This window comes from Sphaerodactylus townsendi, linkage group LG03, assembly GCF_021028975.2.
Source record: "Sphaerodactylus townsendi isolate TG3544 linkage group LG03, MPM_Stown_v2.3, whole genome shotgun sequence".
Taxonomy (NCBI): Eukaryota; Metazoa; Chordata; class Lepidosauria; order Squamata; family Sphaerodactylidae; genus Sphaerodactylus; species Sphaerodactylus townsendi.
Genome location: NC_059427.1, coordinates 12,686,829 through 12,713,125, shown reverse-complemented (window position 1 = coordinate 12,713,125; position 26,297 = coordinate 12,686,829). Strand labels below are relative to the sequence as shown.

At 46.8% G+C, this 26,297-nt stretch overlaps 3 protein-coding genes across 5 annotated transcripts in view; 1 reads left to right on the top strand and 2 right to left on the bottom strand.

Moving 5' to 3' along the window:
• Positions 1-12,135, bottom strand: part of LOC125428904 (zinc finger protein 271-like) — a 28,237-nt gene extending 16,102 nt beyond the window's left edge. The window contains exons 1-4 of the mRNA XM_048489612.1: positions 11,986-12,135; positions 9,309-10,313; positions 7,424-7,577; positions 4,434-5,136 (exon numbers count right to left, since the gene is read on the bottom strand). Of these exons, the coding sequence (XP_048345569.1) occupies positions 4,434-5,136; positions 7,424-7,577; positions 9,309-10,109 (1,658 nt within the window). The 5' untranslated portion in view covers positions 10,110-10,313; positions 11,986-12,135. The remainder of the gene's footprint in view (positions 1-4,433; positions 5,137-7,423; positions 7,578-9,308; positions 10,314-11,985) is intronic.
• LOC125428885 (zinc finger protein 271-like) overlaps positions 1-26,297 on the bottom strand; it is a 1,035,007-nt gene that overhangs the window by 129,155 nt on the left and 879,555 nt on the right. The gene's annotated exons all lie outside the window — the stretch shown is intronic.
• LOC125428735 (zinc finger protein 24-like) lies at positions 12,425-25,317 on the top strand. 3 transcript variants are annotated; one of them, XM_048489341.1, is made up of 4 exons: positions 12,425-12,525; positions 19,442-20,216; positions 22,178-22,280; positions 23,371-25,317. In XM_048489341.1, the coding sequence occupies exons 2-4, from the start codon at positions 19,497-19,499 to the stop codon at positions 24,057-24,059; spliced, it is 1,512 nt and encodes a 503-aa protein (XP_048345298.1). In that variant the 5' UTR covers positions 12,425-12,525; positions 19,442-19,496; the 3' UTR covers positions 24,060-25,317. The 3 variants fall into 3 exon arrangements, with proteins under 3 accessions (XP_048345298.1, XP_048345297.1, XP_048345296.1); XM_048489340.1 differs by lacking the exon at positions 12,425-12,525 and adding an exon at positions 16,490-16,597; XM_048489339.1 differs by lacking the exon at positions 12,425-12,525 and adding an exon at positions 16,528-16,597 and having other exon boundaries at positions 19,477-20,216.

The window sequence follows — 26,297 nt, the reverse complement described above, 5'->3', positions numbered from 1 at the left end:
CCAGGAAATTTCCATGGTGGGAGTGAGGAATTGGATGTGCGTTCCCCATGTCATAGTTCAACATATTGTTGAAGGTTTTCACAGCCTATAAGATTATGGCATACCAGACTATGGCCACACAGCCCAGAAAACCCACAACAGCCAGTCCTAGTTCGACAGCTTAACTATGCTGACATGAGTAGAAATGGAGATCTCATGTCTGATAAAAGGAGCTCTTTGAGTCTCAAAAGCTTATACCCTGAAACTCTAGTGCTATTGGATTCAAATCTGACTTTTAATACAGATCAACGTGGCTACTCTGAAACTACCTCTTGGTGAGAGGCTGTCCTTTTAATTTCTGAGCACTTTTCAGGGAGCTGCCAATCTGAAAGGAATGCAGTGCAAAGACCTCAAGAAAAGGTGAGTTATACTTGAGTTTTACAGTGAGAGAATTGGCCAAAGATTCTCGGGTGCAGTTGAGCAGTGGAGTGGCCAGACTGGCAGTACCAATTGACGGGGGGTGCGGGGACAGCCTGACTTCATCTTGTACCTTTAACTGCACCTGATGCTCCCAAATCATCACAGGAAGGGTTTTTCTAATCCACGGAGAGAAATTCAAATGAATACCTGCTGATACAAGACATTTAGCTGCTATTTAAGCTACCAGATGCAGGAACTGGCTGAAAACGTAATGACCGTAACGGAAGTCATGCAAGGCCTAATTTATTATACTGTGAGTAGAATCTGGAGATAAATATTTCCTAGACTATGGCGGGATTTCTAAGAGGTTTTAGATTGGAATCTGAGGTAAAGATTGTATATAGATCTGATTCAGGAGAATTGTTCGTTGCCAGGCGAGGCTGCCTGTTGCACCTCTACAAGAGTCCCTGCTGATTTGTGCTTCCTTTTAACCAGCTTACATCGGGATGAGTAATTATCTACGTCAGTAGTTCCCAACCTGGGGGTATGCATGAGTGTTTGGAAATACATGAAAAAATTACATAGTAGGCTTGCTAATATAGGGGTACAGTTTTAGGGAAATAGGTTGCCAAGGTGTACAAGAGTGAAAAAAATTTGGGAATTGTAATTGCAGCATTCAAGCACTTCTACTGCAGAAGAACCGGTGCCTTCAGGAGGCTGCCTGTTGCCACTCAGAAGCTAAGCCCGGAATCGTGGTTTATAAAAGAAAAACGGGACTTTAGAGTGATAATTTTTAGCTGTACACGTTCCAGAAGTACATCTCAGAGGGGGAGGCTGGTAAAAGTAAAATGTGCATTCAGTTTTCATTCAGGAATAACGTACTTTGGAAAGTCTGTCCTAAATTCTAAACATGACGGCAGAATCCTTCGCACCTGCAGATCTTCCTCCAACATCTGATTAGCCAGAGATGAAAACACAATGCTGAAGTTGATGGCCCTTGGATTTTAGCCAACTGACCTCATTTTTATACCTTTGTTCTAGTGCGAAGTGCTGATTTTAGGTCAGATTAGTACTTTAAAAAATTCTGATGCTGCTTGAAATTATATTACCAGTTTAGATCCTTTTTAAAAAAATTCCTTTAATTTTAGAATTCTTTTTATTATGGTGTTTTATTACGAGAAATCTTTCCAAATAAAGATAGTATTGCCCCTGAAACCTCTCACTGCTTAAAATTGGAATATTAGTAGAGCTAGTGACTGAATTATGGTCTGCAGCATGTTAAATGAGGTACAGAACAAATATGTCATTCTTTGGGGCTGAAGTTACAAGAAAAGCGAGAGAGCAAGAGAGAAGGTTGAAAGGGGAAGCAGTCTAAGTCAGGGGTCTCCAACAGAGGCGTAGCTGGGCTATACTGCGCCCGGTGCGCACTCTGTGTTTTCCGCCCCCCCTCGTGATGCCCCCCACTTGCCTTATTGAAACAGTGCAGGCTGGAGAAGCAGGCTGAAAATGGCCTGGTGGGAACTACACATCCCATGAGTCCTTGGGGCTCGCAAGGTATCCTGGGAAATGTAGTTTCCACCAGGCCATTTGCAGCCTGAAGGGAACAGATCGCTTCTCCAGCATGCACTGTTTCAATAAGGTAAGTGGGGGTGGGGGTGCCATGAGGGGATTTCCCCCCCAACGCATGCCCGGTGCAACATGCACACACACCCGCCCCCTGGTATCTCCACCTCTGGTCTTCAATCTTTTTCAGCCTGTGGGCACACTTGGAATTCTGACACAGCATAGTGGATGAAGAAACAAAATGGTTACCACAAAATGGCTGGTGCACAAGGTGGAGCCTGCCTCAAAATGATTACCACAGCTTAAAAAAATGGGGTTGCTGGACGCCACTTTTATTCATTAGTCTTCATTTTTATCGCTGCTTTTAAAGGTTTTAGTTGTTTTATCTTTATATGTGACTGTCTGTTGTGCACCGCCCAGAGCCCTTTGGGGATGGGGCAGTATAAAAGTTGAAAGAATAAATAAAATAAATAAAACTTCAGTTACACAATGCAGATCTTTGTGCTGTGGTGGCAGCTGCTACCAAATCAACATTTTTAAAAAATCAACACAGCCAATCAAATCTTCGATCATCAATCAGAAACCTTGCTGGGCAAAGGCCCTACTTGGCCCCACCCACAAAGAAACACTTAGCAGGTACTAGAAAAGGTGACAATGGGCATCATGTGGAGGACTCTGGTCTTAAGCAATTTTTTAAGGTGAAAAGGACTTTACTGGTGCGTGCTACAGAACTGATGGGGAAGGACCCAAGAATTAATAGTGAAAGAGGGAAAGAAAGGAAAAAGCCCTTGAGGGACACATTATTTTGTTCATGGGTTTATTTAACACATTTTTCACGCTGCCTTTCTGCCCCACAGGCATTCAAGGTGATTTACAGCAACGTAATAAAAGTGAATAAAAAACTAACACCCAAGTGCAACTATAATTCCAAACAGTCTAAAACATTCGCAACTAAAACAGCAATCAAAATAACAGCACAAGAAGGAAAAGTCAGGAATCCACAAGACAAGCCAAAATCAAAACAAAGGGGAACTGGGCTGGAGGGAGCCAAGAGGGATGGGGACAAACTACCAAAGACACAACTTTTGCTTGGTGCCTGAAAGCACACCAGGAACTCCTGCTGGATCAGGCCAAAGGTCCATCCAGTCTAGTTCTCCACAGTGGCCAACCCAACCATGAACAAAACAGCCCTCCCGTTTTTTGTCCTTCAGCAACTAGAATTCACAGATACCCTGCTTCTCCACATAGAGATTCTACAGTGCCATCATGGGGAACAGCTATCTGTGGACATTTGTTCTGGGAATTCACACAGTTCCTTTCTCCCACATGTCATCTAAGCTAGTGGCCATCACAACATCCACAGGCCGCATGCGCCACAAGTCAATGATGCATGATGTTCAAGAGGTACTTCAAAGAGGTTTCTTGACAAATGTCTCTCAGGAGGGCGTTCCACAAACAAGGCATAATCATGGAAAACATCCTTTGTCCAGTTGACACTGGTGAACCTCCAAAAGTGGGGAAATGAAAAAAATCTCAGTTGATTGATGGAGACAGTCCCTCAGATACCCCAACCCCAGGCCATTTCAGGTCTTAAAGGTCAACACCAGCACATGGAATTGTGCCCAGAACCAAACTGGGATCCAACAAAGATCTCAGAGCACAAGAGAAATCACAGTGAGCCCCTGTTAGCTATCTGTAAGCCATCAATCAAGAGAAGTCAACTTTCCATTCTGAAGAACGGAAATACCTTCCCACTCAGGCAAACTGGTCCTGGAAACATTACTTGCATTTCAGTCCCTTTTTATTTCCTAAGGCCTCAGTGGATGGATCTATTTTTCTGCTGCTCTTTCTGCATTTGTTTGCTCTCTGATTTGCTGCAATTGTTTCCACTAATTTTACTTATTTTCTTTGGCCTTTTGCTTTTTTGTTCATTTAGGCGCTTTGGAGACTGAGGAAAAAACAACCTATAGGGTTTTTAAATAGCTGATTATTTAGTAAAAAGTCTGTTTTGAAGAGTGGGACCTTTGCAAGTTCTGAGCGCTTAGGGGTTTTCTCTATTCTGCGCATGAACTCTCTGATGGCCCATCAGGTGCGCTCGACGATTGAACCTCTTCCCGCATTCTGCACAGGCATATGGTTTCTCTCCCGTGTGGATTCTCTGATGGCTGATCAGGTTCGTGCTGCGGTTAAACTTCTTTCCACAGTCGGCACATTCAAAGGGTTTCTCACCAGTGTGAATTCTCTGGTGCGTCTTCAGACTCGATTTGCGGCAAAAACTCTCACCGCAGTCCAAACATGGATACAGTTCCCGGGCAGAATGAATGTTCTGATGCCTGATGAAGTGCTTGCTCCGGCTGAAACACTCTCCGCAGTCGGGGCATTTGTATGGCTTCTCCCCTGTGTGGTTCTTCTGATGCCGAATGTAGGTCGACTTATCGCAGAAACTTTTGCTGCAGTGCAAACACCCGTACGGTTTCTCGCCAGTGTGGCTTCTCTGGTGGGTAATGAGGTGGTGGCTCTGGCTGAAGCTTTTCCCGCACATGGTGCATTTGTAGGGGTTATCTCCTGTGTGCAGCCTCTCATGCCTCACCAGGCTGGACTTGTCGCAGAAACGCTTATTGCAGGCCGAGCAGGCGTACGGTTTCTCCCCTGTGTGGATTCTCTGATGTGAAATGAGGTTGGAGCTCCGGCCAAAGCCCTTCCCACAGTCCAAGCACTTGAATGGTTTCTCTCCTGTGTGGATCCTGCTGTGGCTGTTCAGCTGTGAGCTCTGGCGGAAGCTCTTACCGCAGTGCGAGCATTGGTAGGGCTTCTCCCCACTGTGGATCCTTGAATGCACAACATAGCCGGACTTGGAAACGAACGCTTTGCCGCAGTCTGAGCATTGATACAGTCTCTCTCCTGGCTGGGTTCGCGGATGCCGATTCATAAGTGGTTTGTCTCGGAACAAATTCTCCCCTAACTTCTTAGCCTTTTTCTTCTCTCTGTGCATGGCTTGCTGGATGGCCATTTCGTAAAGGTCTCCAGCCTGGGAGATGAAGGAGTTGCTTCTCTGCTCCTCCATTTCGTTTCCCTGAAATCTCTTTGGCTCAGCTTGTTTGGACAGGTCTTCCACATCCTGACTTCTTCGTCTTTCTGAGGACATCCCGATGTTCTCAGCTGGCTTCCAAGCACCTGCAGAAACAAAGGAGGAAGGCTGATAAGAGCGTGCAGGAAGAACAAAGGGTCTCATTTGGAAGGATGTCTCAGATTCAGTTCCTCCCAATATAAGGTTTCAGGTGTTGAGAAAAAAATCCCCTTTTGCTGGAGACTCTAGAGGACACAACAGGATGCCCTGCTAGATCAGTCCAATAGTTTGTCAATCTAGCATCCTGTATCACATAGTGGCCAAACAGTTGCCTTAACGGTTAACAAATAGGGCATGAGCTTCCCATATTGCAATGTGTTAATGGTGGTCTCTTGAAAGGACAGGAAAATTCACTAGGTAATAGCTCACATGGTATGATCGTCTTGAATCTAGTAATCAACTGACAGAAGCAATAGCTGGGAGGCAGAGGGGGTTCCCCACAAGCTGTTCATCCTTTTTATGCCATCTTTACATGTTCTTGTATGTTCAGGGGAGACATCAACCTGTATTACTGTATCAATATCACTAGGTGATATTGGAATCTTTCCAGTTCAGGCTTCCAGTTTGCTAACTTCATTTATTCTTTCTGAGACTCAAGGTAGCTTACAAAATATTTTTTAAAAAACCAAATTGGACAGGCAGTTTGTGCAGCAGCTTCTACCAAATTTGGCTAGTAAGTCAGCTTTTCTTGGGCAAAAAACCCCTTGCGATTGTGGTTTGTGCAATAACCCTGTTCAAGATAAAGATGACAAGAGATTTGTGAATTCATCCACCGTTTCCTGGACTGTCTTTGTTCTAGAATGCTCTACCTGGGTCCTAGAGCCTTGGGGAGAGAACCAGGTAGGCACTAGGACCCAAGCAGAGCATTCTAGAACAAAGATGGTCCATGAAATGGCGGATGAATTCACAAATCTCCTGTCACCTTTTTTCTGAACAGGGTACAAATAATCTATAGATCACTGCAATGAACTGTACATGCACTGCCCTTGAAGAATGTTCAGAAGCTACCACTGGTATTGAAGGCTGACTGAAGTGGGTCATAAGGATCTTATTACTCCAGTCTTGTTCTAGCTACACTGGCTCCCAATTTGCTTCCAGGTCCAATTCTGGGTGCTGGTACTGAACTTAAAAACCCTACATGGGGCCACCATACTTTAAGCACCACCTACTTTCACATGAACCAGCCTGATAATGTTTAGGGCAGGGGTCTGCAACCTGCAGCTCTCCAGATGTTCATGGACTACAATTCCCATCAGCCCAAATTGGCCATGGTGGCAGGGGCTGATGGGATTTGTAGTCCATGAACATCTGGAGAACCGCATGTTGCAGACCCCTGGTTTAGGGGCTCTGTTCAGGTGCCTCCATTATTTGAGGCAATGGGAGGTAACTCAAGGAAAGCCCTTCTCAGTCACAGTACCAAAACTGCAGAGTTCCCCCTCCAGGGAGATTTATTTGTCATTGTCTTCTGTCAGTGGGCAAATAATTTTTGGTTTCACGGGGTGTACCCTTATCAACCTTCTTTCTTGTTATGTTTGCTGTTGGTTACACATGTTTTCTTTTCAAAGGTGATTTTTAATGTATTTTCAAACATATGCCACCTTGAGAGCCTTAATTGGGTGGAAAGGCAGGATAAGTATGTTCTAAGACAAATGTCCAGAGTCCCTACACAGAGGAAGGCGATGGCAAACTACCTCTGCTAGTCTCTTGCCTTGAAAACTCTGCTGGTCTGCCATAAGCCGGCTGAGACTTTACGGCACTCAGTCTTGAGAAAGGCTGACTACTTATGAAGTAAATAAATAAATTATTTATTCCTTTTTACTCAAGGTCACTAGGACTATAAAAGAAAATGGGGTTGCTACACAGAGAAAAGCAAACTGCCTCTGCTCCTCTCTTGCCTAGAATATCCTAGGATTGGGGTATCCATGACTTGGCTACTTTCTCATTCCTCTTATTCTTACTGTCAAAGAGAAATCTCTAATAAAAAGCTGACTTTTTTTTTCTTACCTGACAGCATGCTCAACATAATGCCCCCCAGTTCTTTTTCTTCAGTTTTGAGGTGCATTTGACCCTTATGCCAGACGAGTAAAGTATTTATGCTTGGACAAGGGCTAGTCTGAAATAAAGTATTTTTAAAAAGAAGCCCAAGAATCCAAAACTTGGGTAAGATTTTTAAAAAATGGAGGAAAAAATAGCATCCCAGGCAGACAGAATAATCTTAGCTGTTTCCCTAGAAAGAGCCCAGGTGAAGAATGACATGAAAAACAGAAGGTTTGATGAAGGATTCACGTGAGACGAACCAAGAGAGCCCGTTCAGTAACACACACACACCCTTACCAAGTACAGCAGCATCTCCATCCTGCTCCAGCTTGACTTCTCTGTAGAGATGACCAAGAGCTGTTTGCAGCAAAGTCCCATCGCTTGCAGGGAAACGTGGAACCACTTCCTGCGCGGGGAAACGTGGAACCATGTCCTGTTTCACCCCTGGGCCCTGAAACAGGAATGAACATTTGAGTCTGGGTCCACTGATCTGAGGGGAAGCAAAGGGGGCAAGCTAGGCCTCTACCACACAAAGGTTTCTCTTTGCTTTGGCAACCAAACAGCAGTACATTTCAGGTGCGGGGGAGGGGGGGGGACAGCCACACAACAGCCTGATCTAGGTTATGAACTGTCCTCTCGCCATCCTTAATAAGCTCTTTCCCAGACTACTTTGCTCCCATTTTTCTTGGAAGAATGCAATCCAAAAGCGTTGTTATGTTTCTCTTGCTCTGCAAAGATCCCACCCCCATCAGTGCCATTTTCCTACCATCAGCTTCTCGCAGGCCACTATTTTCTCCACAGCGCCATTAAACCTGGAGTGCATTTTTTAAAGCAGGCAACTGCTCTAACAATTACTGATTTTTTTAAAGCTCTCAACAGCTTGGTAGACAGTCTGGTGAGGGCTTCAAGGGTCAGACTAGGATCAGGGAGATCCAGGCTTCAGTTCCTATTCTACCACAGAAGCTTGATCAGTAACCTTTGGCCAGTCACTCTATTCTCAGCCTAACTTACCTCACAGGACTGTTGTGAGGATAAAACAGAGAAAGGGAGAATGTTATGTGAACATAAGAAAAACCATGCTAGAGCTGACCAGTGGTCCATCTAGTCCAGCATCTTCTGGAGCAGGCGCCTGCAACCTGCGGCTCTCCAGATGTTCATGAACTACAATTCCCATCAGCCCCTGTCAGCAGGGGCTGATGGGAATTGTAGTTCATGAACATCTGGAGAGCCGCAGGTTGCAGACCCCTGTTCTGGAGGGTCAACCACAGGGCACAGAGGCCAGGTTGTCTCCTGGCACTGGGATTCAGAGGTTTACGGCTTCTGAAGGTGGGGGTTCCCTTTAGTTACCAGCGGTGGTAGCCACTGACAGACTCCTCCTCTATGAATCTGTCAAATCCTTTTTTAAAGCTTTCTATGTTTGTGGTCACCACTACATTCCCTGGCAGCGAATTCCACATTTTAATCAGTCATAGGCCGACTACCACAGGGCAGCTGCCACATGAAGGTTGGGGCAAGAAATCTTGTCTTGACACCAGTGCTGTAGGGGGGAACTGGCGCCTGGGGCACAATGGCATCCGCACCCCCCCCCCATATGCCTCACCTTTAAAAGCTAAAAGAGCAGCCTGCTCCAGTCCAAGGAGGCTGCTCTGGGCTACGGGGGTGGACTGAGGGGAGGGGTAGGGGGAGTGATTCTCCGCCCCTGCATGCCTGCACCCGGGGCGTTTGTCCCCCCCGCCCCCGCCCCCTGGTATCTCTGCCTATGCTTGACACGCTTCTTCCCTGTGGCACACTGAGAGAGGAAGCACGACGGGGCAAGATTTCTTGCGCTTCCTCTTACCCCGCCTGTGTTTCTTGCTTTCCCCGCAGCAGTGAGCACTTCTGAAGAAACTTTTGCACAAGAGTGGGACAAGGGCAGGGCAGAGCCGGCCATGGGTAATTGACCAGTCAGCCATTTTGGATCCCCTTTAGGGAGAAAAGTGGGCTATAAATTAAGTAAACAGAATAAGTAAATATTAGCAAGGGAAAATGCAGGAAAATGGCAGCTGATGGAGGAAAACACCCAGGAACCTGCTGAGTAGGTCCTCTGTCACCCAAGCAAAAGAGAGAAACCTAATTTCTTAGAAGCAACCACATCTAGGACTCCATCCCCAACTCTGGACTGCTCAGAAACAAATCCTCCCACCTGTTGATCCTGTCTCTCAGCCTCCTGCTGCCTCAGGAGAAAGTTCTCCGCCAGGGCCACTGCCTGAATGCAGCTTTCCGAGCCGCGTTCCCGGACCCAGCTCAGCATCTCTTGGGGCAAGATGCTCAGGAACTGCTCCAGGATCACCAGTTCCAGGATCTGCTCTTTGCTGTGGCTCTCTGGCATTAGCCACTGGTGGCAAAGCTCCCGGAGGCGGCAGTAGGACTCCCACGGACCGGCAGCTTCCTGGTACCGGAACTGCCTGAAACGCTGCCTCTGGACCTCCGGGCCCCCAGGTTCTTCAACCTTGATCACTTTGATTTCCTCAAGGTCACTTTGGTCTGCAAAGTCCGGCTCACAGTTGGCCTTGGGGGTTGTTCTATTCAGTCCCAGCACAAGCCTGTCCGCCTTCTCTTTGCTAGCCCACGGGCTGGGGGCTGGTGCTCCTTCCAACGAGGCCAAGAAATTCTGTCTAACCTCCATGGCCATCTTCTCTGGATGCTGAGGGGTTCGCTCTCCCAATGGATAGGACATGAACTCTCTCCATTGTGATTCCCAGCTCCGGGATGCCGGTCTCCCTTCAGTTTCCCACTTAGTGCGCTGCGGTGCTCTAGTTAGACTCTGAGTAATTGTCTCTGGCTGGTCTTCGGTGTCTTCTCTGGTCCCCCCCAATTCCAACTCTGGTTTTGGAGCCTCTGGCACCAGCCTCTCTGTTTTCATGTTTGCCGTCGTGTCCTGCTGTAGGAGAGCCCGGAGATGGAAGCCCAGGACTGTGGGCCCTCTTGCCCTCTCAGCAGCCATTTTCTCTCACAATAGGTGTGACTCTGTCTAAGCTCAGCTTAGGCCTTGCTTCTCATCTAAAGAGGCAACTTAAAGCTGCAGGTATCAAGGATGCCAAAGGAAGATTCCAAAGAACAGAAGGGATTCCAAGCACAGCGTATCACAGAGACCACTAGTTATTCAGAAGATGACCGTCTTCCCTCACTGTCAAGAGACCCTTCTTTGCTGAAAGAAATGGACACAAACAAGGAGTACAACCTTGTGTTTTGGAGTAATAAAAGATCCACTAGAAAAGACAGTACTGCTAGGGAAAGCGGAAGGCAGAGGGGGAAAGAGGTAGATCCAACATGAGGTGGTTTGTCCCCATAAAGGAAGTCATGGCCTTCGGTCAGCAAGACCTAAAAGGGGCTATGAACGACACAACATTCCAGAGGCCATTAAGTCATAAGGCAACCATAAGTCGGAAGGGACTTGACAACACATTGCATACGTTCAACACCAGCATTGGCAAGTTAGGGCTCACTTCATCAGATACATTTGAGCACGTACCCATCACACCAACCTGACTCAAAAACTCTTGGAATTTGCTAGCTCTAATGGATCTCTGTGAATCTCTATGTGGCCCGCCCTCAACAGTCCACATAAATCTCAGTCAGAAAAAGACTGCAGGGTTGAAGAGGGATGGGGGGAGCACTGGTCTGTCTTTACATATGGTGCTCTCTTATGACCTAGCAAGTGCCATTCAGGACAGGAATCTGGTAGGTGGTTGGTGGCCATTCCAGGAGACTTAGGAAGTGACCACAACAGGGTCTCTAGCAATGGCCTGAAAGAACAGACAGCTTCCTGAGGGAGCAGCTGGTTCTGCAACTATTACCCTGTTTCTCCGAAAATAAGACATCCCCTGAGAATAAGACGTAGTAGAGGTTTTACTGAAGTGCTAAATATAAAACATCCCCCGAAAGTAAGACGTAGCAAAATTAATATAAGACACTGTCTTATTTTCGGAGAAACACGGGTACCAAACTCATGATTTGATGTGGAAAGAAAATGAAAATTAAAAAACAAAAACAAAGGTGATAGATGAGCCATTTGGCAAATCCCAGACAGCCGTATTTTGAGCCAGCTGAAGACTTGAACAGTCTTCAAAGGCAGCCCCACAAACAATGTATTGCAGTAATCGAACACAGAGCCAGAGGGGCCACAGGAGGCACACCAGCTTGAGCTCCTATATAAGGTACTTTATGCTGCAGAGAAAACTGATTTGCCGAAGGAACCGCTAGGCTAAGATGACCCTGCAGTACTGTCTCCCCAAGTCAAAACAGCCACTCTAAGTTGCAAACCTAACTTGGAAGAGAGCAACACCACACATAATTATGGTCGGCAATGGGCCTGGAGGAGGGAAAACACTTCCCTGTCCCTTTGAGCAGAGATTTAATGGGGCACTATTCCCCTCCACCCCACAAAAACGTTCAGCTGTCGATTTCCCCACCTGAAGCCCCAAATAAAGGCAGGGCTTTTTTTTTCTCCTGGCCTGATAGCAACCCATTTAATAAGCAGCCATTGTGCCTGTACAAGGTTGCCACCTGTCCTGCAAAGAAAAGCCTGGGTTATAGTTCGAGCTTTAACAAACTACACGATCCTCTGGGGTGAAGTTTTGCAGGGCGTGGAGAACAGCATTGTTCCGGCGCATGCCCGAAGTGGCAGTTCCAGGCACGGGCTCCAAAGTTGGCGACCTCATTCTCTGCTCCCGCTGCAGGAAGAGGGGGTGGGCATCTTTGCCCTTGCCTGCCCTCTCTCTGCCCTACCCCCCCCCCCCCCCCCGCACGCCCCTATTATAAGGCGATCCCCGGTTAGGCCGCCTCTTCCTCCTCTTCCTCCATACCAAATGCAAACTTACTTTGGAGTCAGCCCGTTTTTTCTGAATGGGCGGAGGAAGCGCGGGCGGAGACTTTCGCTGTCAAACCAGCCCCCCAAACAAAACAACCTTTCAGTTTGCAAATTTGCAAAAAGAGCAGCGGGTCGGGCAGATGCATCCGCTGAAGGGATCCCCTCCCCTTCCTTTCTGGCCATCCGAGCTCTATGCAGAGTTAACCGTTAGAGGGCCAATGCGCTTCTGCCTTGGGTCGACTGCTTGCTTTGCTTTTCTTAAAGGGTTTTTTTTTAAAAAAAGCATAAGCTGCTGCTTGATCTGTATTAGTCCTTCCCCTCTTAATCTCCTTGCTGCTCATCCCTCCCCAACCCCAAGCGTGTATTCAGGGCCAGCGGGTTGCTCCTCAAAGGGTTAAACTGAGGGAGCGCTGATTCCTAGGCAGGCTTGGAAAAGAAAAATCCCGGGCCTTTGAATGGTCCCCGGGTTCCTTTTTCTGTCCCTTCCCCTGTGCTTGGACGGGGTGGGGAGAAGTGAGTGGAATGGAGCTGAAATGGAGAGGTGCAAGAGGTGAAATGGAGAGGAGAGAGTGCATAATAGTATTTTACACTTGGGAATACAGAGTCTTGCTTGCAATAGCCGATTCTTGTACTGAGAGGCGGCATCCAGAAGTGGGATCCAACCAGTTCTCAACACTTGTCTAGAAGTGGTTACTAATTTTTTTCTGAGTGCCGAGAAGGGGTTACTAAAGCAACCTCCCTGCCCAACAGGGACTGGAGGTGTGTGTGTGCGGCGGCGCCACTGTTTGAATCCCACCACCATCGGAACCTGTTATTAAAATTTTTGGATCCCACCACTGGTGGCATCTCTACTACTTGTCGACTGCATGTTGGTTTTTGGTGATACCTTGTCTTCTGCTGATTTGTGAGTCAAGAGGATAGATGTTTCTTTGGGTGAAAGATCCAGCCAAACAGAACTGTTTAACAGTATCAAGACTTGGAAATATTCAACACCCATTGCCGAGTGCGAAATGTCAGAGTCAGTGTAACCTCTATCTGTGGGTTCTGTGGGGCAGAACGTGGAATGAGTTTGCAACAACAAATTTTAAAAACAAAATGGTTTACTTTCTTAACATATAACATATAACATCAACATTTAACATCACACTTCCTGTTCAGGTTGCATTTTCAAGTCCTTATATTTACAGTCTTGTAATGCCAAGTCCAATTCTTCTTTGCAAGTGGGTTGGCTCCTGAAGACTCCAAGGGCTGGATGAACAGGATTCAACATGATGAAGGTTTCCAGGAGAACTCTCACCCATTACAACCACAAAAAGAAACTCTGAAACAATAAACTCCAACATTTACAACATAGCAAAAACAAACTACCTTCCCAGTAGTTCCCAACAATATTTCAGTTACCTTAACAAGGTGTTAAAGGCTTATACAACCAAGGTCCGAGTCTGGTAGCCTTGTCTCTCCTCCAAACTACATGAGGTCTGCTGCAGCCTCTGCTGCTTTGAGTCTCCACCCCTTACTGGGTCAACCCATTCTGAGCATGGGGGTTACATCAGCACTGTGTGGCATGAACGGTCATGTACATGTGCTGACAGGCGTTCACATTGGATGCTGCATGAATGCCTTCTGTCCCCAACCACAGATTAAGCTAACATAAGTTGTGGGAAGGGAGATCAGCCCTGAAGGAGGGCGGCTCTCAGGACTCACAGTGACAAGATCTGAATATGTTCCATTATGCGCTGTATTAATGCTGCAGTCCTAAGCATACTCACTGGAATTCCCATTCTGGGCACACAGATGTCTAACCAGGCTGCAAGAAGCAAAGAGCAGATGTCAGAGGCTGTGGCTAGGTTTATCCAATACATTTGGAGTGTTCAGGGCAGCATTTTATTCTTACGACAACCCTGTGAGATAGGCTGAAAGATAATAATGATACGGCCCTTTGGTGATCTTCATTGCTTCAGATTCCAGCATTCAGATTCCAAAGATTATTTATTTTTAAAAAAATATGTAGACCTCACCTTTCCTTTGGGCTCTTGTATGGAGCCTTCCTCCAACTTAAGTGGCCCTTCCATTGGAGGAAAATTTGAAGGAATTTTCCTTGGCATAAAGGAAGGTGAACTGGAGGATGGTTGGATCCACCCCTGTATGTAAAAACTAACTATATGTAAGCCAGACTTGGTTGAAAATTCTGAAGTCTCTGGGAGAAAGTCAGAGGAGGAGAAGATCATAGAGTCTCGGTCTTTCTATTGATGCTTCTCTCTCTGCTAGTTTTACGCACTTCCTCTTGCTGTGACTTGGATAGCCCAGGCTAGCTGGATCTTGCCATCTCTTGGTATTCAGCAGGGTCAACCCTGGTTAGACCACCAACGAAGCTTAGGGTCGCTTCACCAAGGCAGGCAATGGCAAACTATCCCTGTGCATCTCTTTTCTTGAAACCCCATTTGACTTGATGGCAAAAATAAATCAAACTGTTCAGAATGGTTCCCATCTCCACCAGGGGACATGAAAATGTATACCCCACTAAAACATTCCCTTCTCACTGGACACAGTGTGTAACAGACTTCCCTCTGTGATACACCTCTGAAGATGTCAGCCCCAAATGCAGGTGAAACATTGGGAACAAGATCCACCAGACCACGGCCACACAGCCCGGAAAACCCACCACAACCTGCTCAGAATAGTTAGCCACTAAAACGGGATATAACAGATATTGACAAGAGATGCCGTTCTGTATTGATTATCTGTGGAGGGAGAAATGTGTCTAGGAGGCGGAGCTCATACAATTCATCCAAGGTGGAGCTGGAGATCTCCTGGAAGACAACCCAGAGGTGGGATCCAGCAGGTTCTCACAGGTTCCTGAGAGTAGGTTACTAATTATTTGTGTGTGCCGAGAGGGGGTTACTAATTGGTGATTTTGCCACGTGATTTTTGCCTTAGTTACTCCCCTCCTCTCAGCAGTAGCGCGCAGAACTTGAAGCAGTCTAGCAGGAGGTGCACCGGCGTACGTGGCAGCCTGCGCCTGCGTGCATTCGTTTCCTGCCCAAGGACCGGCGCAGCGGCTGCGTCCTTGCCACAGCCCCGCCCAAGAATGCCCCACCCCCGTAATGCCCAGTCACGCCCCCGTCGTGCCCCGCCCAGCCCTATTGGCGCTACGCCACAGTTTGAATCCCACCACCATGGAAACCTGTTACTAAAATTTTTGGATCCCACCACTGAGACAACTGATATCCATACAACAGAGATCAGTTTCCCTGGAAACAATGGCTGATTGGGAAGCAGAACTCTATGGCAGTAATATCATGTTGAGGTCCTGCCTTCCCCAAACTCCACCCTTTCTAGGCTCCACCTTTCTAGGCTCCACCCCTAAATCTTCAGATGTTTCCCAACTCAGTTGGTAACCCCTAAGCAGGTCAGGACTTAGTCCAGCAGATACTATTGTTTTTGAACATGCATTGTAGACTTCTGATAGAGGTACCAGGTCCTCCTTGGACCCGGGCAGGGGATGGGGTGGGGGGGGGGGGGGATGTTTACCTCTTTTGAAAACAGGATGTTGGATTAGGTTGGACCCAGCAAGGCTCATTTGACAACAACATTCTAAAGGACAGAGACAATATTTATCTATTTGCAGAATTTACCTATCTTGAGATCACAATAAAGAGAAAGTACTTTTTGAAAAGAACCACCCATAATGGCTAAGATTGAATGAAACGCCAAACAAAAAACGAAGCAGCGTCTTAATACACGTGTAACCCCCATGCCCAGAATGGGTTGAACCAGTAAGGGGGTGGAGACTCAGACCAGCAGAAAGGCTGCAGAGCTCTTTGGAGAAGACAAGGCTACCAGACTCGGACCTTGGTTCTATAAGCCCTTAACACCTTGTTAAGGTAAACTGCAATATTATTGGGAACTACTGGGAAGATAGTTGTTTGTTTTTGCTATGTTGTAAATGTTGGAGTTTATTGTTTCAGGGTTTCTTTTTGTGGTTGTAATGGGTGAGAGTTCTCCTGGAAACCTTCATCATGTTGCATCCTGTTCATCAAGCCCTTGGAGTCTTCAGGAGCCAACCCACTTGCAAAGAAGAATTGGACTTGGCAGTATCAGTAGACTGTAACTAGAAGGACTTCAAATGCAACCTGAACAGGACCTTGAATTGTAATGTTAAATGTTGATGTTTAATGTTATTTGTAAAGAGAAGTAAACTGTTTTGTTTAAATTTGGTTCTTTGCAACTCCTTCCAAGTACTGCCCCACAGAACCCACAAGCTGAGGTTACACACGCACACAGAGTAGCGTCTGAAGAGTCCTTGGCATCAGAACTAGCAGAGCAAATCACAAAATGCTCATGTCCCAGTCAATTGCTCTGGCTTTTTGTCCTCTGAGATGCTGAAGGGGTTAACTGCACAGAGCTCTTTTTCTGCCTAGAGAAGACTGGAGGGGCGAGTAGGGGAGTTGGACACCTTCCTGCACAGCTGCACAGGGAGCTTTGAAAAGACCTTCCTGTCCTACCCTGATTTCCTTCCTGGTGAGAAACTTCCCCTTTTTCTTGTGTTTCTCCATCCTGGTGCGTTGGAGGGAGCGCGCCTGTCCTGCCAAGAGGTGCCATGCACAAGATAGAGGGGGCAGGTGAGTTTGAAAGGCAGGTGCAGAATCTGAGTGGAGAGGAAGCAGGCTGCCGGGAGGGATGCATTATGCAAATGCATTAAAGCCTCCTTGCGGTGTTGCAGTCAAGGAAGGAGAAATGTCTCAGACATTGCTGCAGTCCCCAATTTTCTGATCCCCACGGGACTTCTTCCTTATCTTGGGCTCATTCCGCACATGCAGAATAATGCACTTTCAAACTGTTTTCAATGCTCTTTGAAGCTGTGCGGAATGGCAAAATCCACTTGCAAACAGTTGTGAAAGTGGTTTGAAAACGCATTATTTTGCGTGTGCGGAAGGGGCCTTGCCTATTTGGTGGTGTTGCCCTATTAAAATCTTGAAAGAGTCTTGTGCTATCAGACTTCCAGGTTTATATTAGCAGAAGCTTCTGTGAGGACCACACCTCATGTAGCAGCCATGTGGACAGATGAAGTCCCTCTTGACACATTCAGCCTCATGACTGTCAAGAGTCTTGTGGCAAGAGGTTTACTGAAGCAGAAGTTTTCGTGGGCTTTGTCAGGTGTCTGAGGTGGCAGCATTGGTTGTAGACATCCACAAAAGCTTCCGCTGCAAGGAATCTCTCGATCTTGAAAGGGCCTCAAGGTTCTCTGTTGTTTAGGCGACAATGAGTTAACAGATTACCTCCCTTCCTTTGATTTGAATAGAGAGAGCTTTCTCTTCCCTCTGTTGTGACGTTTGAACTTAGGGCCATCTAAAGATGTTGACTGAGGACAGACAAAAGGAAGTATTTCTTCACTCAACAGAAAATTAAATTGCGGGATTCACTGCTAATGGATGTGGTGATGGCCCCAAGAGAGAACTGGACAGCTTTATGAAGGAAGGTTTTATGATATGTTTCTTCGCTAGCCATGGAGAATAAAGGGAATCTCCATATACAGAAGATGTAAAACTGTGAATACCAATGTTAGGAGGCGACATCAAAGGGAAATACTGGCCTCTTAGACAGCTAGTTCACTGGGAGCAGCAGTGGCGTAGGAGGTTAAGAGCTTGTGTATCTAATCTGGAGGAATCGGGTTTGATTCCCAGCTCTGCCGCCTGAGCTGTGGAGGCTTATCTGGGGAATTCAGATTAGCCTGTGCCCTCCCACACACGCCAGCTGGGTGACCTTGGGCTAGTCACAGCTTCTCAGAGCGCTCTCAGCCCCACGGGGGAAGGGCAAGGAGATTGTAAGCCCCTTTGAGTCTCCTGCAGGAGAGAAAGGGGGGATATAAATCCAAACTCCTCCTCCTCCTCCTCCTCCTCCTCCTCTTCTTCTACTTCTACTACTACTACTACTACTACTACTACTACTACTACTACTACTACTACTACTACTAGTAGTAGTAGTAGTAGTAGTAGTAGTAGTAGTAGTAGTTGGCCACTGTAAGAGCATGGATGCTGACCCAGATGGACAGCTAGGTTGATGTTACAGGACACCCTTTGTATTCATGTTAGAATTTGGTTACTGTGAGCCATTATAGGTTCAGGTCTCTAGAAATTAAATTTTTTGTGTTGTGGTGGAATGCTTCATGTTCCCAGCGTTCTTGGACCTAAATGCGTGTGCAGGAGCACCAGATTGTCATGCCGGTTCCCAGTGCTGTTAACTGGTGAGATTTGTTTTGAACAGGAGAAATACATTGTTTTATTTATTGTTGTCCTCCACATGTGTGCCGCTTCCCCAAACAGCAATCAAGTGATTAAAGAACAGACGCACAAAGCAAGCACAACGAAGACTGAAATATCTGGGGTGCTACTAATGTGCAAATGCCCCCACTGCCATCTGGGAGATTTTGGAGTCGGTGGTGTGTCAAAGCAGCTGATTGTAGCAGAACCTTCCATTTCATGCTAATCTAACCAGGAGCAAATATCAGTAGAGCTTCCTCTGTGACCTTTTTCTTACTGCATGTGTTTGGTGTGTAGCATTTCAGGCTGCAAGTGAGGGGTCCCAGAATTTATTTATGTATTTCATTGGCCTAGTACAGTGATGGCGAACCTTTTCAAGACCGAGTGCCCAAATTGCAACCCAAAACCCACTTACTTAACGCAAAGTGCCAACGCGGCAATTTAATCTGAATAACCCCCTCGAGCAGGAGCCAGCCTTCTGAAGCCTCCAGCAAGTCCTACATGCGCCGCTCTGGGCCTCTCTAGCATCTCTGCTGCCTGCCCCCCTCCCCCCACCCCGGGCAGCAGCCACCTGGAGCACAGGCACTAGGCCCACCAGCCGAGTCCTCCCTGCTCACTGAGGTGCACTCACATCAAGTCCAGCGGCCCAGGCCAGCCTAGATGTGGGGGGGGGGGGGCAATTTCCCCCCCACATGATGAACTCTGTGCACACGTGCCCACAGAGAGGGCTCTGAGTGCCACCTCTGGCACCCGTGCCATAGGTTCGCCATCACTGGCCTAGTATGGCGCTCTTCCCCTGATGAGCTCAAGGTAGCTCAAATGTCCTTCCAACTGAATATCCCTCCAGGAAAGAAATGTGCAAGGAGCAAATTAGGGTACAGAAGTCTATCTTAATATTTTCCCATATGTTCTAGTTTTCTACATGGAGAGAGTTTTATATATTTTATTTATATATATAAAGGGGAATTGAAGCACATGAATTCCACCAACACTACCCCCGCAGCTGAAGCTGTATAACTAAGATACATGTTAAATATCTCTGAGAATGTAGCCCTGTTTTCATTATCCACCGCCTGGAATGTTTGTGGGGATTCCAAAGCATCACATCAGCTGAGCTGGTTGATGCTGGAAATGTCATTGTAGCCTCCACAACTACAAGATACCTTTTCATGTTTCAAAGTATATACTATTTTGCCCACTTTGCAGCACTTCTGAATGCTGAATTTTCTTTCTGATCCAAGAACTGAAGCTACGAATCAAAATGGAAAAGCAGGATCCAGCAGGACTGGAATCAGGGGGGAAACCTGCAGGTAGACCTGGTAGAGGGAGAGACTTTTGTTTTGTACAACATAAAACCGTCCAAGAGGTCCTAACAGGGACAGTTCCACAGCAAATTAAAGAAGAACCAGATGAGGGACTAGAGCAATGCTGGGAAGCTCAATGGCAGGAATTCTTGAAGACCCCTCATCCAGAATGGAGACACTCACAATTGTCCCATTCTGTTTTGGAGGCAAATTTGAAATTGATCCAGGCCTCCTTCAAGGGAGCAGCCGATGCCAGCCAGTGGCCTACAGGAGAATGGTTGGCTCAGACCCTACCGGACCTCTTAGGCGAAGCACAACAGGCCTGCAAAAACCTGGATTCTTCTCAGACAGTGAAGGTTGAGATTCTGGATAAGAAGGACACTATCAGTCTGGAAATGCGGCGTCAGAGCTTCAGGCAGTTCTCCTACCATGAGTCCGAGGGGCCCCGCAAGATATGCCAGCAGCTCCAAGAACTTTGCCATCAGTGGCTGAGTCCTGAGAAGCACACCAAGGAACAGATCCTACATCTGCTGATCTTGGAACAGTTCTTGACCATCCTTCCCTGGGAAATGCAGAACTGGGTGAGGGAACGAGGCCCCGAGACCTGCGCTGAAGCTGTGGTCCTGGCAGAGGATTTCCTCCTGATGCTCCAAGAGCCGGAGGGACAGGAGCCAAAGGTATGAATATCTCCATTTTGAGAAACCCTGAGAGGGCCAGACAATCCCCAAAACTGTTTTGTTGTATTGTTAAAGGCTTTCATGGCCAGAATCATCTGGAGGTTGTGGGTTTTCCAGGCTGTGCGGCTGTGGTCTTGTAATTTTTGCTCTTACTACAGAGCAGGGATTACTCCCCCCCCCCCCGGCCCAGATCTATGTACTACGTTAATCATTCCCTGTAAAGGAGCAGCAGTGGCGTAGTGGTTAAGAGCAGGTGCATTCAAATCTGGAGGAACCGGGTTTGATTCCCAGCTCTGCTGCCTGAGCTGTGGAGGCTGATCTGGGGAATTCAGATTAGCCTGTGCACTCCCGCACAGGCCAGCTGGGTGACCTTGGGCTAGTCACAGCTTTTCGGAGCTCTCTCAGCCCCACCCACCTCACAGGGTGTTTGTTGTGAGGGGGGAAGGGCAAGGAGATTGTAAGCCCCTTTGAGTCTCCTGCAGGAGAGAACGGGGGGATATAAATCCAAACTCTTCTTCTTCTTCTTCTAAATGCAAAATAGCACATCCTGCCAAAAGACTGAACCTTTCTCCTATTGAGAGGACTCTTCAGCCAATTGTTGTACGGCAGGAATTGTTACACACTGCCAGTAGGAGGAAGTGACATGGCATTTCCTCAGATATCTAAAGCGGAAATTTCGGTTACCCAAAGACACTGCCAGTGGTGATAATTGTGGTGTGTGTTTTTCAGCTTGGAAATGGGGAAGGAATTATGTGTATTCTGTATAGTAACATTTTGGAGACAGATAATCCAGCTTAGATGGGAGACAGAGCAGGAATCCCACTGGATGCTGTCTTGAATACCATGAGGTGTTTGAGATATGAGCAGGATTAGACTAGATATCAAATAACTTAGAGGAGTTTGGATTTATATCCCCCCTTTCTCTCCTGCAGGAGACTCAAAGGGGCTTACAATCTCCTTGCCCTTCCCCCCTCACAACAAACACCCTGTGAGGTAGGTGGGACTGAGAGAGCTCCGAGAAGCTGTGACTAGCCCAAGGTCACCCAGCTGGCGTGTGTGGGAGTGCACAGGCTAATCTGAATTCCCCAGATAAACCTCCACAGCTCAGGCGGCAGAGCTGGGAATCAAACCCGGTTCCTCCAGATTAGATACACGAGCTCTTAACCTCCTACACCACTGCTGCTCCCTTATTGTTATATCTGAGTGTTCGAAGCCCTCCCATAGACAATCAGTAACATCCTTACAACAGCCCTGGAAGGTAGGCCGGTGTTATCATAACGCGGATGGAATGGTTGGGGTGGTGAGGCAAAAGCATTGTTTAAGACCTCCTCATGAGTTCTGACTGAGAGGAGGTTTCAGTTGGCACTCTGCCAGTTAGGGTTGCCACACATGATTGGGTTGTATTTTAAAAAAATGAATATGTAAAGAATTGTTTTTGTTTTGTTGAGCCGGGGATGGGGGAAAGAAAAATTAGCAGAGTCAAGTTAGGCATTTTCCTAATTTTTGACAGGGCGAGCCCTCACTGTTCTACTTTGTTTGGCATCCTGGACAGAGAATAGCCTTTCCCAACATCTGTTGACTGAGATCCTTTCAACTTGGAGAATCCTGGAATTGAATTTGGGTCTGTCTGCATGCCAAGCGGATGATGTACTTACAATGCCTCCCAAGCTAGCCCTTACTTAGCCCTGAATCTCACCAAGTGATCATGGGTCTGTAATTCTGTCTCAGCCTCATCTACCTTGCAGGTTTGTTGTGAAGATTTAGTGGAGAAAAGGGGAACACTGCCCTGAATTCTTTAAAGGGAAGGTAGGATTAAAAAAATGAACTAGGTGAACACAGTGCAGATCAAATATGCTGGCAAGGCCAAGAGAAAAAATGTAGTTATCCTGTTGTATGGAAACTCTCAAAATCTGTCACTGTATGCTGAAAAGCAAATGTACTGTTTGTTTCTCCCTCTGCAGACTCCAGAACTGTTGGAAGAAGCATTTAGTAGTGCCCTCAAATCTGAGCCAGATCCATTAGATGCTGTACAGATTCCACTCTCTGTGGAAACTGGCTTGCTGGGTAAGGATTTACAGGCACGAGGACATTGGGTGGGTGTGTGTGTCATTCTGCCCAAGGCTGTTTATTTCATACACTGGAGAATCCCTAATGAATATGCCAATCTTTTTGTAATAGCAAGATACCTCCGGGCAGTTCCCTTTGATGCCTATCAGTGACTAAGGAATTGGAGAGGGGAGAAACCACAGAGTTTTTGCAAATTGCTAGAGTGCCCCCCCTATGCCACCTCTAGTTGAACCAGAAGTAGCATGACACTCAAATGCCAGGCACCCAATTGCTCCCAGGAGTTGATTTCCCCCCCGTTGATCTTATGTCAAAAATCCCATGCGGAATCAGCCCTGGAATTAAAATGGAAACATAAGGGGGACATAACTTTTTAAAACTTTATGATTAAAAGATGTAAGTAAAGATTTTGGCAAGGAAAACTATACTTTATTTCATAAAGTCACAGTAACAAAAAGTTGAAAGTCATAATTGATCAAGATGAACTGATGATGATAAGTTGAAATTGATTATATAATTTAAGTTAAATGAATTATTGTTTTAGAAATATGGAAAACATATGATACTAATGTATGCTCTTTTACAAAATTTGAATAAAGTTTATCTCACTTGAAAAACAAAAATAAAATCATGGTTAATTAAAGTTACTGCGATTTCCTGAAAGTGGGCCACTCTTTTAACTAGTTAGATTTTTAAATTATTTTTTGTCATCAAGTCACATTTGACCCATGATACAGTTTTGAAGGCAAGAGATATTCAGCTGGGAAGCAGGAAAGAGTAAAGCATTAGTTGAGACAAACCAGAATTTGTGTGACTATGGCAGATTCCGCATGGGTCAAAAACAGCAGTGTGAAAACGGTGTAAACCCTTTAACACTGTTTTAAACCATTTTACACCGTTTTCACACCACTGTTTTTGGCCCATGCGGAATCCACCTGGGAGCAAGCTGAATCTTTGTTTCATAAATGGGCCATAGTTTAAATAAACCAGGGTCTTGTAGGATGTCTGAATGGAGCCACCCTTTCCCCCTTGCTTGCTTGTATACATATATGCACAGACATATCAAATAATTCTCTGTTTCTTTCCGAAGGTGACAATCACGTTCTTGAGAATGAAGAGGATACTTTTCATCTGCAAAAGCCCGAGAGTGAACCAATAGACTTCAGGGGAATATCCATGGAGAAAGCCAAGGGGAAATTTTTCCTGAGTCCTGAGATAGAAGAGATTCCTGGAAGTCAGCGGGGACCTGAAAAGCAACAGGAAAGCTATTTGTGGAGGATGGCCGAACAAGCTTTTCTGTGCAAGGATGGGCAGCATGGTTTCCATGAAAGCCCCTTCCAGGAGAGGACTGAAAAATCCCAGAGAATCAGCACAGGCGTTGAGTTTGAAAAGAGCCTCCATCAGAGCTTGGACGACCAGAAGAGGCGGATGAGGAAATTCAAATGTTCCTATTGCGGGGCGACCTCCAACATCAGAGCGAACATTGTGGTACACGAGCGGATTCACACTGGGGAGAAGCCCTACTCCTGCTTAACCTGTGGGAAGAGCTTCAGTCGGAAATCTACCCTCGTCCGACACAAGAGGACACACACAGGAGAAAAGCCATATGAATGCTCAGTATGTGGGAAAAGCTTCAGCATTCGCTGTAACCTCTTGCGGCACGAAAGGGTCCACACAGGCGAGAAGCCTTATCATTGTACGTACTGTGGCCAGAGCTTCAGTCGCAGACTTTTGCTTGTTATACACGAGAGGACCCACACAGGAGAGAAGACCATATAAATGTTAGGTCTTGAACATTAAGCCAATAAACGGACTCTGTTTTTAATCAGCAGCATTTATTGATAAGCTCAGAGCACCAAAGCTTGGCAAAGCCAGTTCTGACAAATCTGGTCTTTGCCATCCCCTTTATCCCCATTGTCAGTCCCCCCTCCCATTTTCCCAAGGAATTTGAAAGAAAGCGTTTGCAGGGCCGAGGCACCCCAAGGTCAGCGACAGATAGTGATAGAGAGCCACCCGGCATCCTGCTCCCACAGAACAATGGGAACAACACCGTATCTCATGGGACCAGGGTGTCAGGGGAAAGCCTAGTTATCTACAAAGCAAGTGGAGCCATAAAGTAAAGATCAAGGAAAGAATGCCCCAGATGGCAGTGGTAACATAAAGCAGGTTAGTTACATATATCTTGTAGCAGCATTGATATATAGTTGCAAACAGTTACATTGAGTTAGGAATGCATCTCAGTCATCTAGATAGCATCCCTCTGACATATAAACACTCACAGTGTGGGAAATGGAGTTTCACTGTTCTTGCTGTCCTGACACATGTGGAAATCTGCTTGGGAGAGAAATCATGAGATTTAGCCCAAGCCCACAGAACTGCATTTCCTTATCTTGGTTCCTTGCCTCTGTCCTTCATCTCCTCCCTCCATTGTCTTTCCTTTGGTCAGTGTTCAGATTGCAAGCAACGTGGGCAGCGACCAGTCTGGAATGTCTTTTTTACTTGTGTTCTTTATGATAAACCACCTTGTGAATAAGAAGAATAAATGTCCTTGTTTTTGTTACAACCCCAGACTTGCTCAAAGACAGGAATCAGTACTTTAGAAGCAGAATTCTTGTTTTATTGATGACAAGCATAGGAATAGCTGATGACTACATTGCTTGAACTGACCAGAAGACTACAGGCAAAAGATTATATTCCTCCAGCACAGACATGTCAGACTCACCCCCTCTCTTTTCCTCTCCAAAGGCGAGAAAACATACACACACACATTTCCCAGAGGGAAAAAGGAGTGGGGAAGAGGGAGGTCACACGTATCCACACACACAGTCCTTAGACTGTGATAACAGAAAATGGGTTTCACTCCACCCCACTAAAGCTGCGTGAGTTAACAGAGCACAGATTAATTTTCTCAGGCCATTTGAGCAGGAAGTCCCCAATAACTAGAAACATGGCAAGACCCAAGCTAAAACATTAGAGGGTCATGACAGTTCTGGAGAAAGTTAACTGGGTACTTAACCTTCTTGTACATGGGAATGCAGGAAATAAACCATTCTTTATTCATTTAACTGGCTTTTCCAGTTAAATGCGTTCTTAAACCAGGGAATATATTTTTTTCAAATGTTCGCACACGATGAAACATTCCAGGGAAATACACACTAAGTTACTGGCAGCGTCATCTTAACAGTTTAGAAAATGTTACAAACCTACCTCAAATGCATCATATTTAGAAGTTAAAAGCTGCCTTGTAAACTGCTGTAGCCCAGCAAAGTTAGCTTTCACACTGGTTGTTTGGTCCAGCTTTGATGCTAATCACAAGTGAGGTTTTTGTTTTGCTTCCACAAATTACTGGCGCACTCTTGAAACTCCCAGAAGAGAAAAAGAGAAGAGTTTGGATTTATATCTCACCTTTCTCAACTGTAAGGAGTCTCAAAGCGGCTTACAAACTCCTTTACTTCCTCTCCCCACAACAGACACCTTGGCCCTTTCCGCACGGGCGGAATACAGCGCCCTGGGGACGGCAAAAACGCCGTCCCCAGGGAGCCGTTCGCACAGGGGGCGCAGCTGCTTCACAGCCGCGCCGCCCTCGCTCCACCCGAGTGGCGCGAAGCCGCCGTTTTCCAACCTTGCTTCCCCAGCGAGGTTTTGGGAAAACGGCGGTTTGGAGCCGCTGCCGTGCAAACGGCAGCAGCTCCAAGGCGCCTTCCCTCCCCTTATGTTCCAGCGGACCTGATGGTCCTATGGCCCTTTGAGTGGTCGCCGAGGTTTGGGACACGCTCTCTCTGCTCCTGGGCGGCACTGGAGCGCCAGTGCAGGGTAGGGGGCGCCGTCCCCTGACCTCGGCGACGTGCTGGAGGGCCGCAGGACAGGTAGGTCGGCCTGACGACGGCGCAACTCTGCGCCGTTGTCCTGGGAGGTTCTGGGACCGTTCATGCGAATGGTCCCAGAGGGGTCGGGTCAGCGTCATCTACGCCGACCCGACCCCTTCCGCCGCCATGCGGAAACGGTTCTTGTGAGGCA

Excerpts from the sequence above, each read along its gene's own strand:
- LOC125428735 (XM_048489339.1), top strand. The coding sequence starts at position 16,576 with ATGCACAAGATAGAGGGGGCAG. Across the intron at positions 16,598-19,476 it reads GCACAAGATAGAGGGGGCAG|AACTGAAGCTACGAATCAAA; the intron begins GTGAGTTTGAAA and ends TTCTGATCCAAG. Across the intron at positions 20,217-22,177 it reads CGGAGGGACAGGAGCCAAAG|ACTCCAGAACTGTTGGAAGA; the intron begins GTATGAATATCT and ends CTCCCTCTGCAG.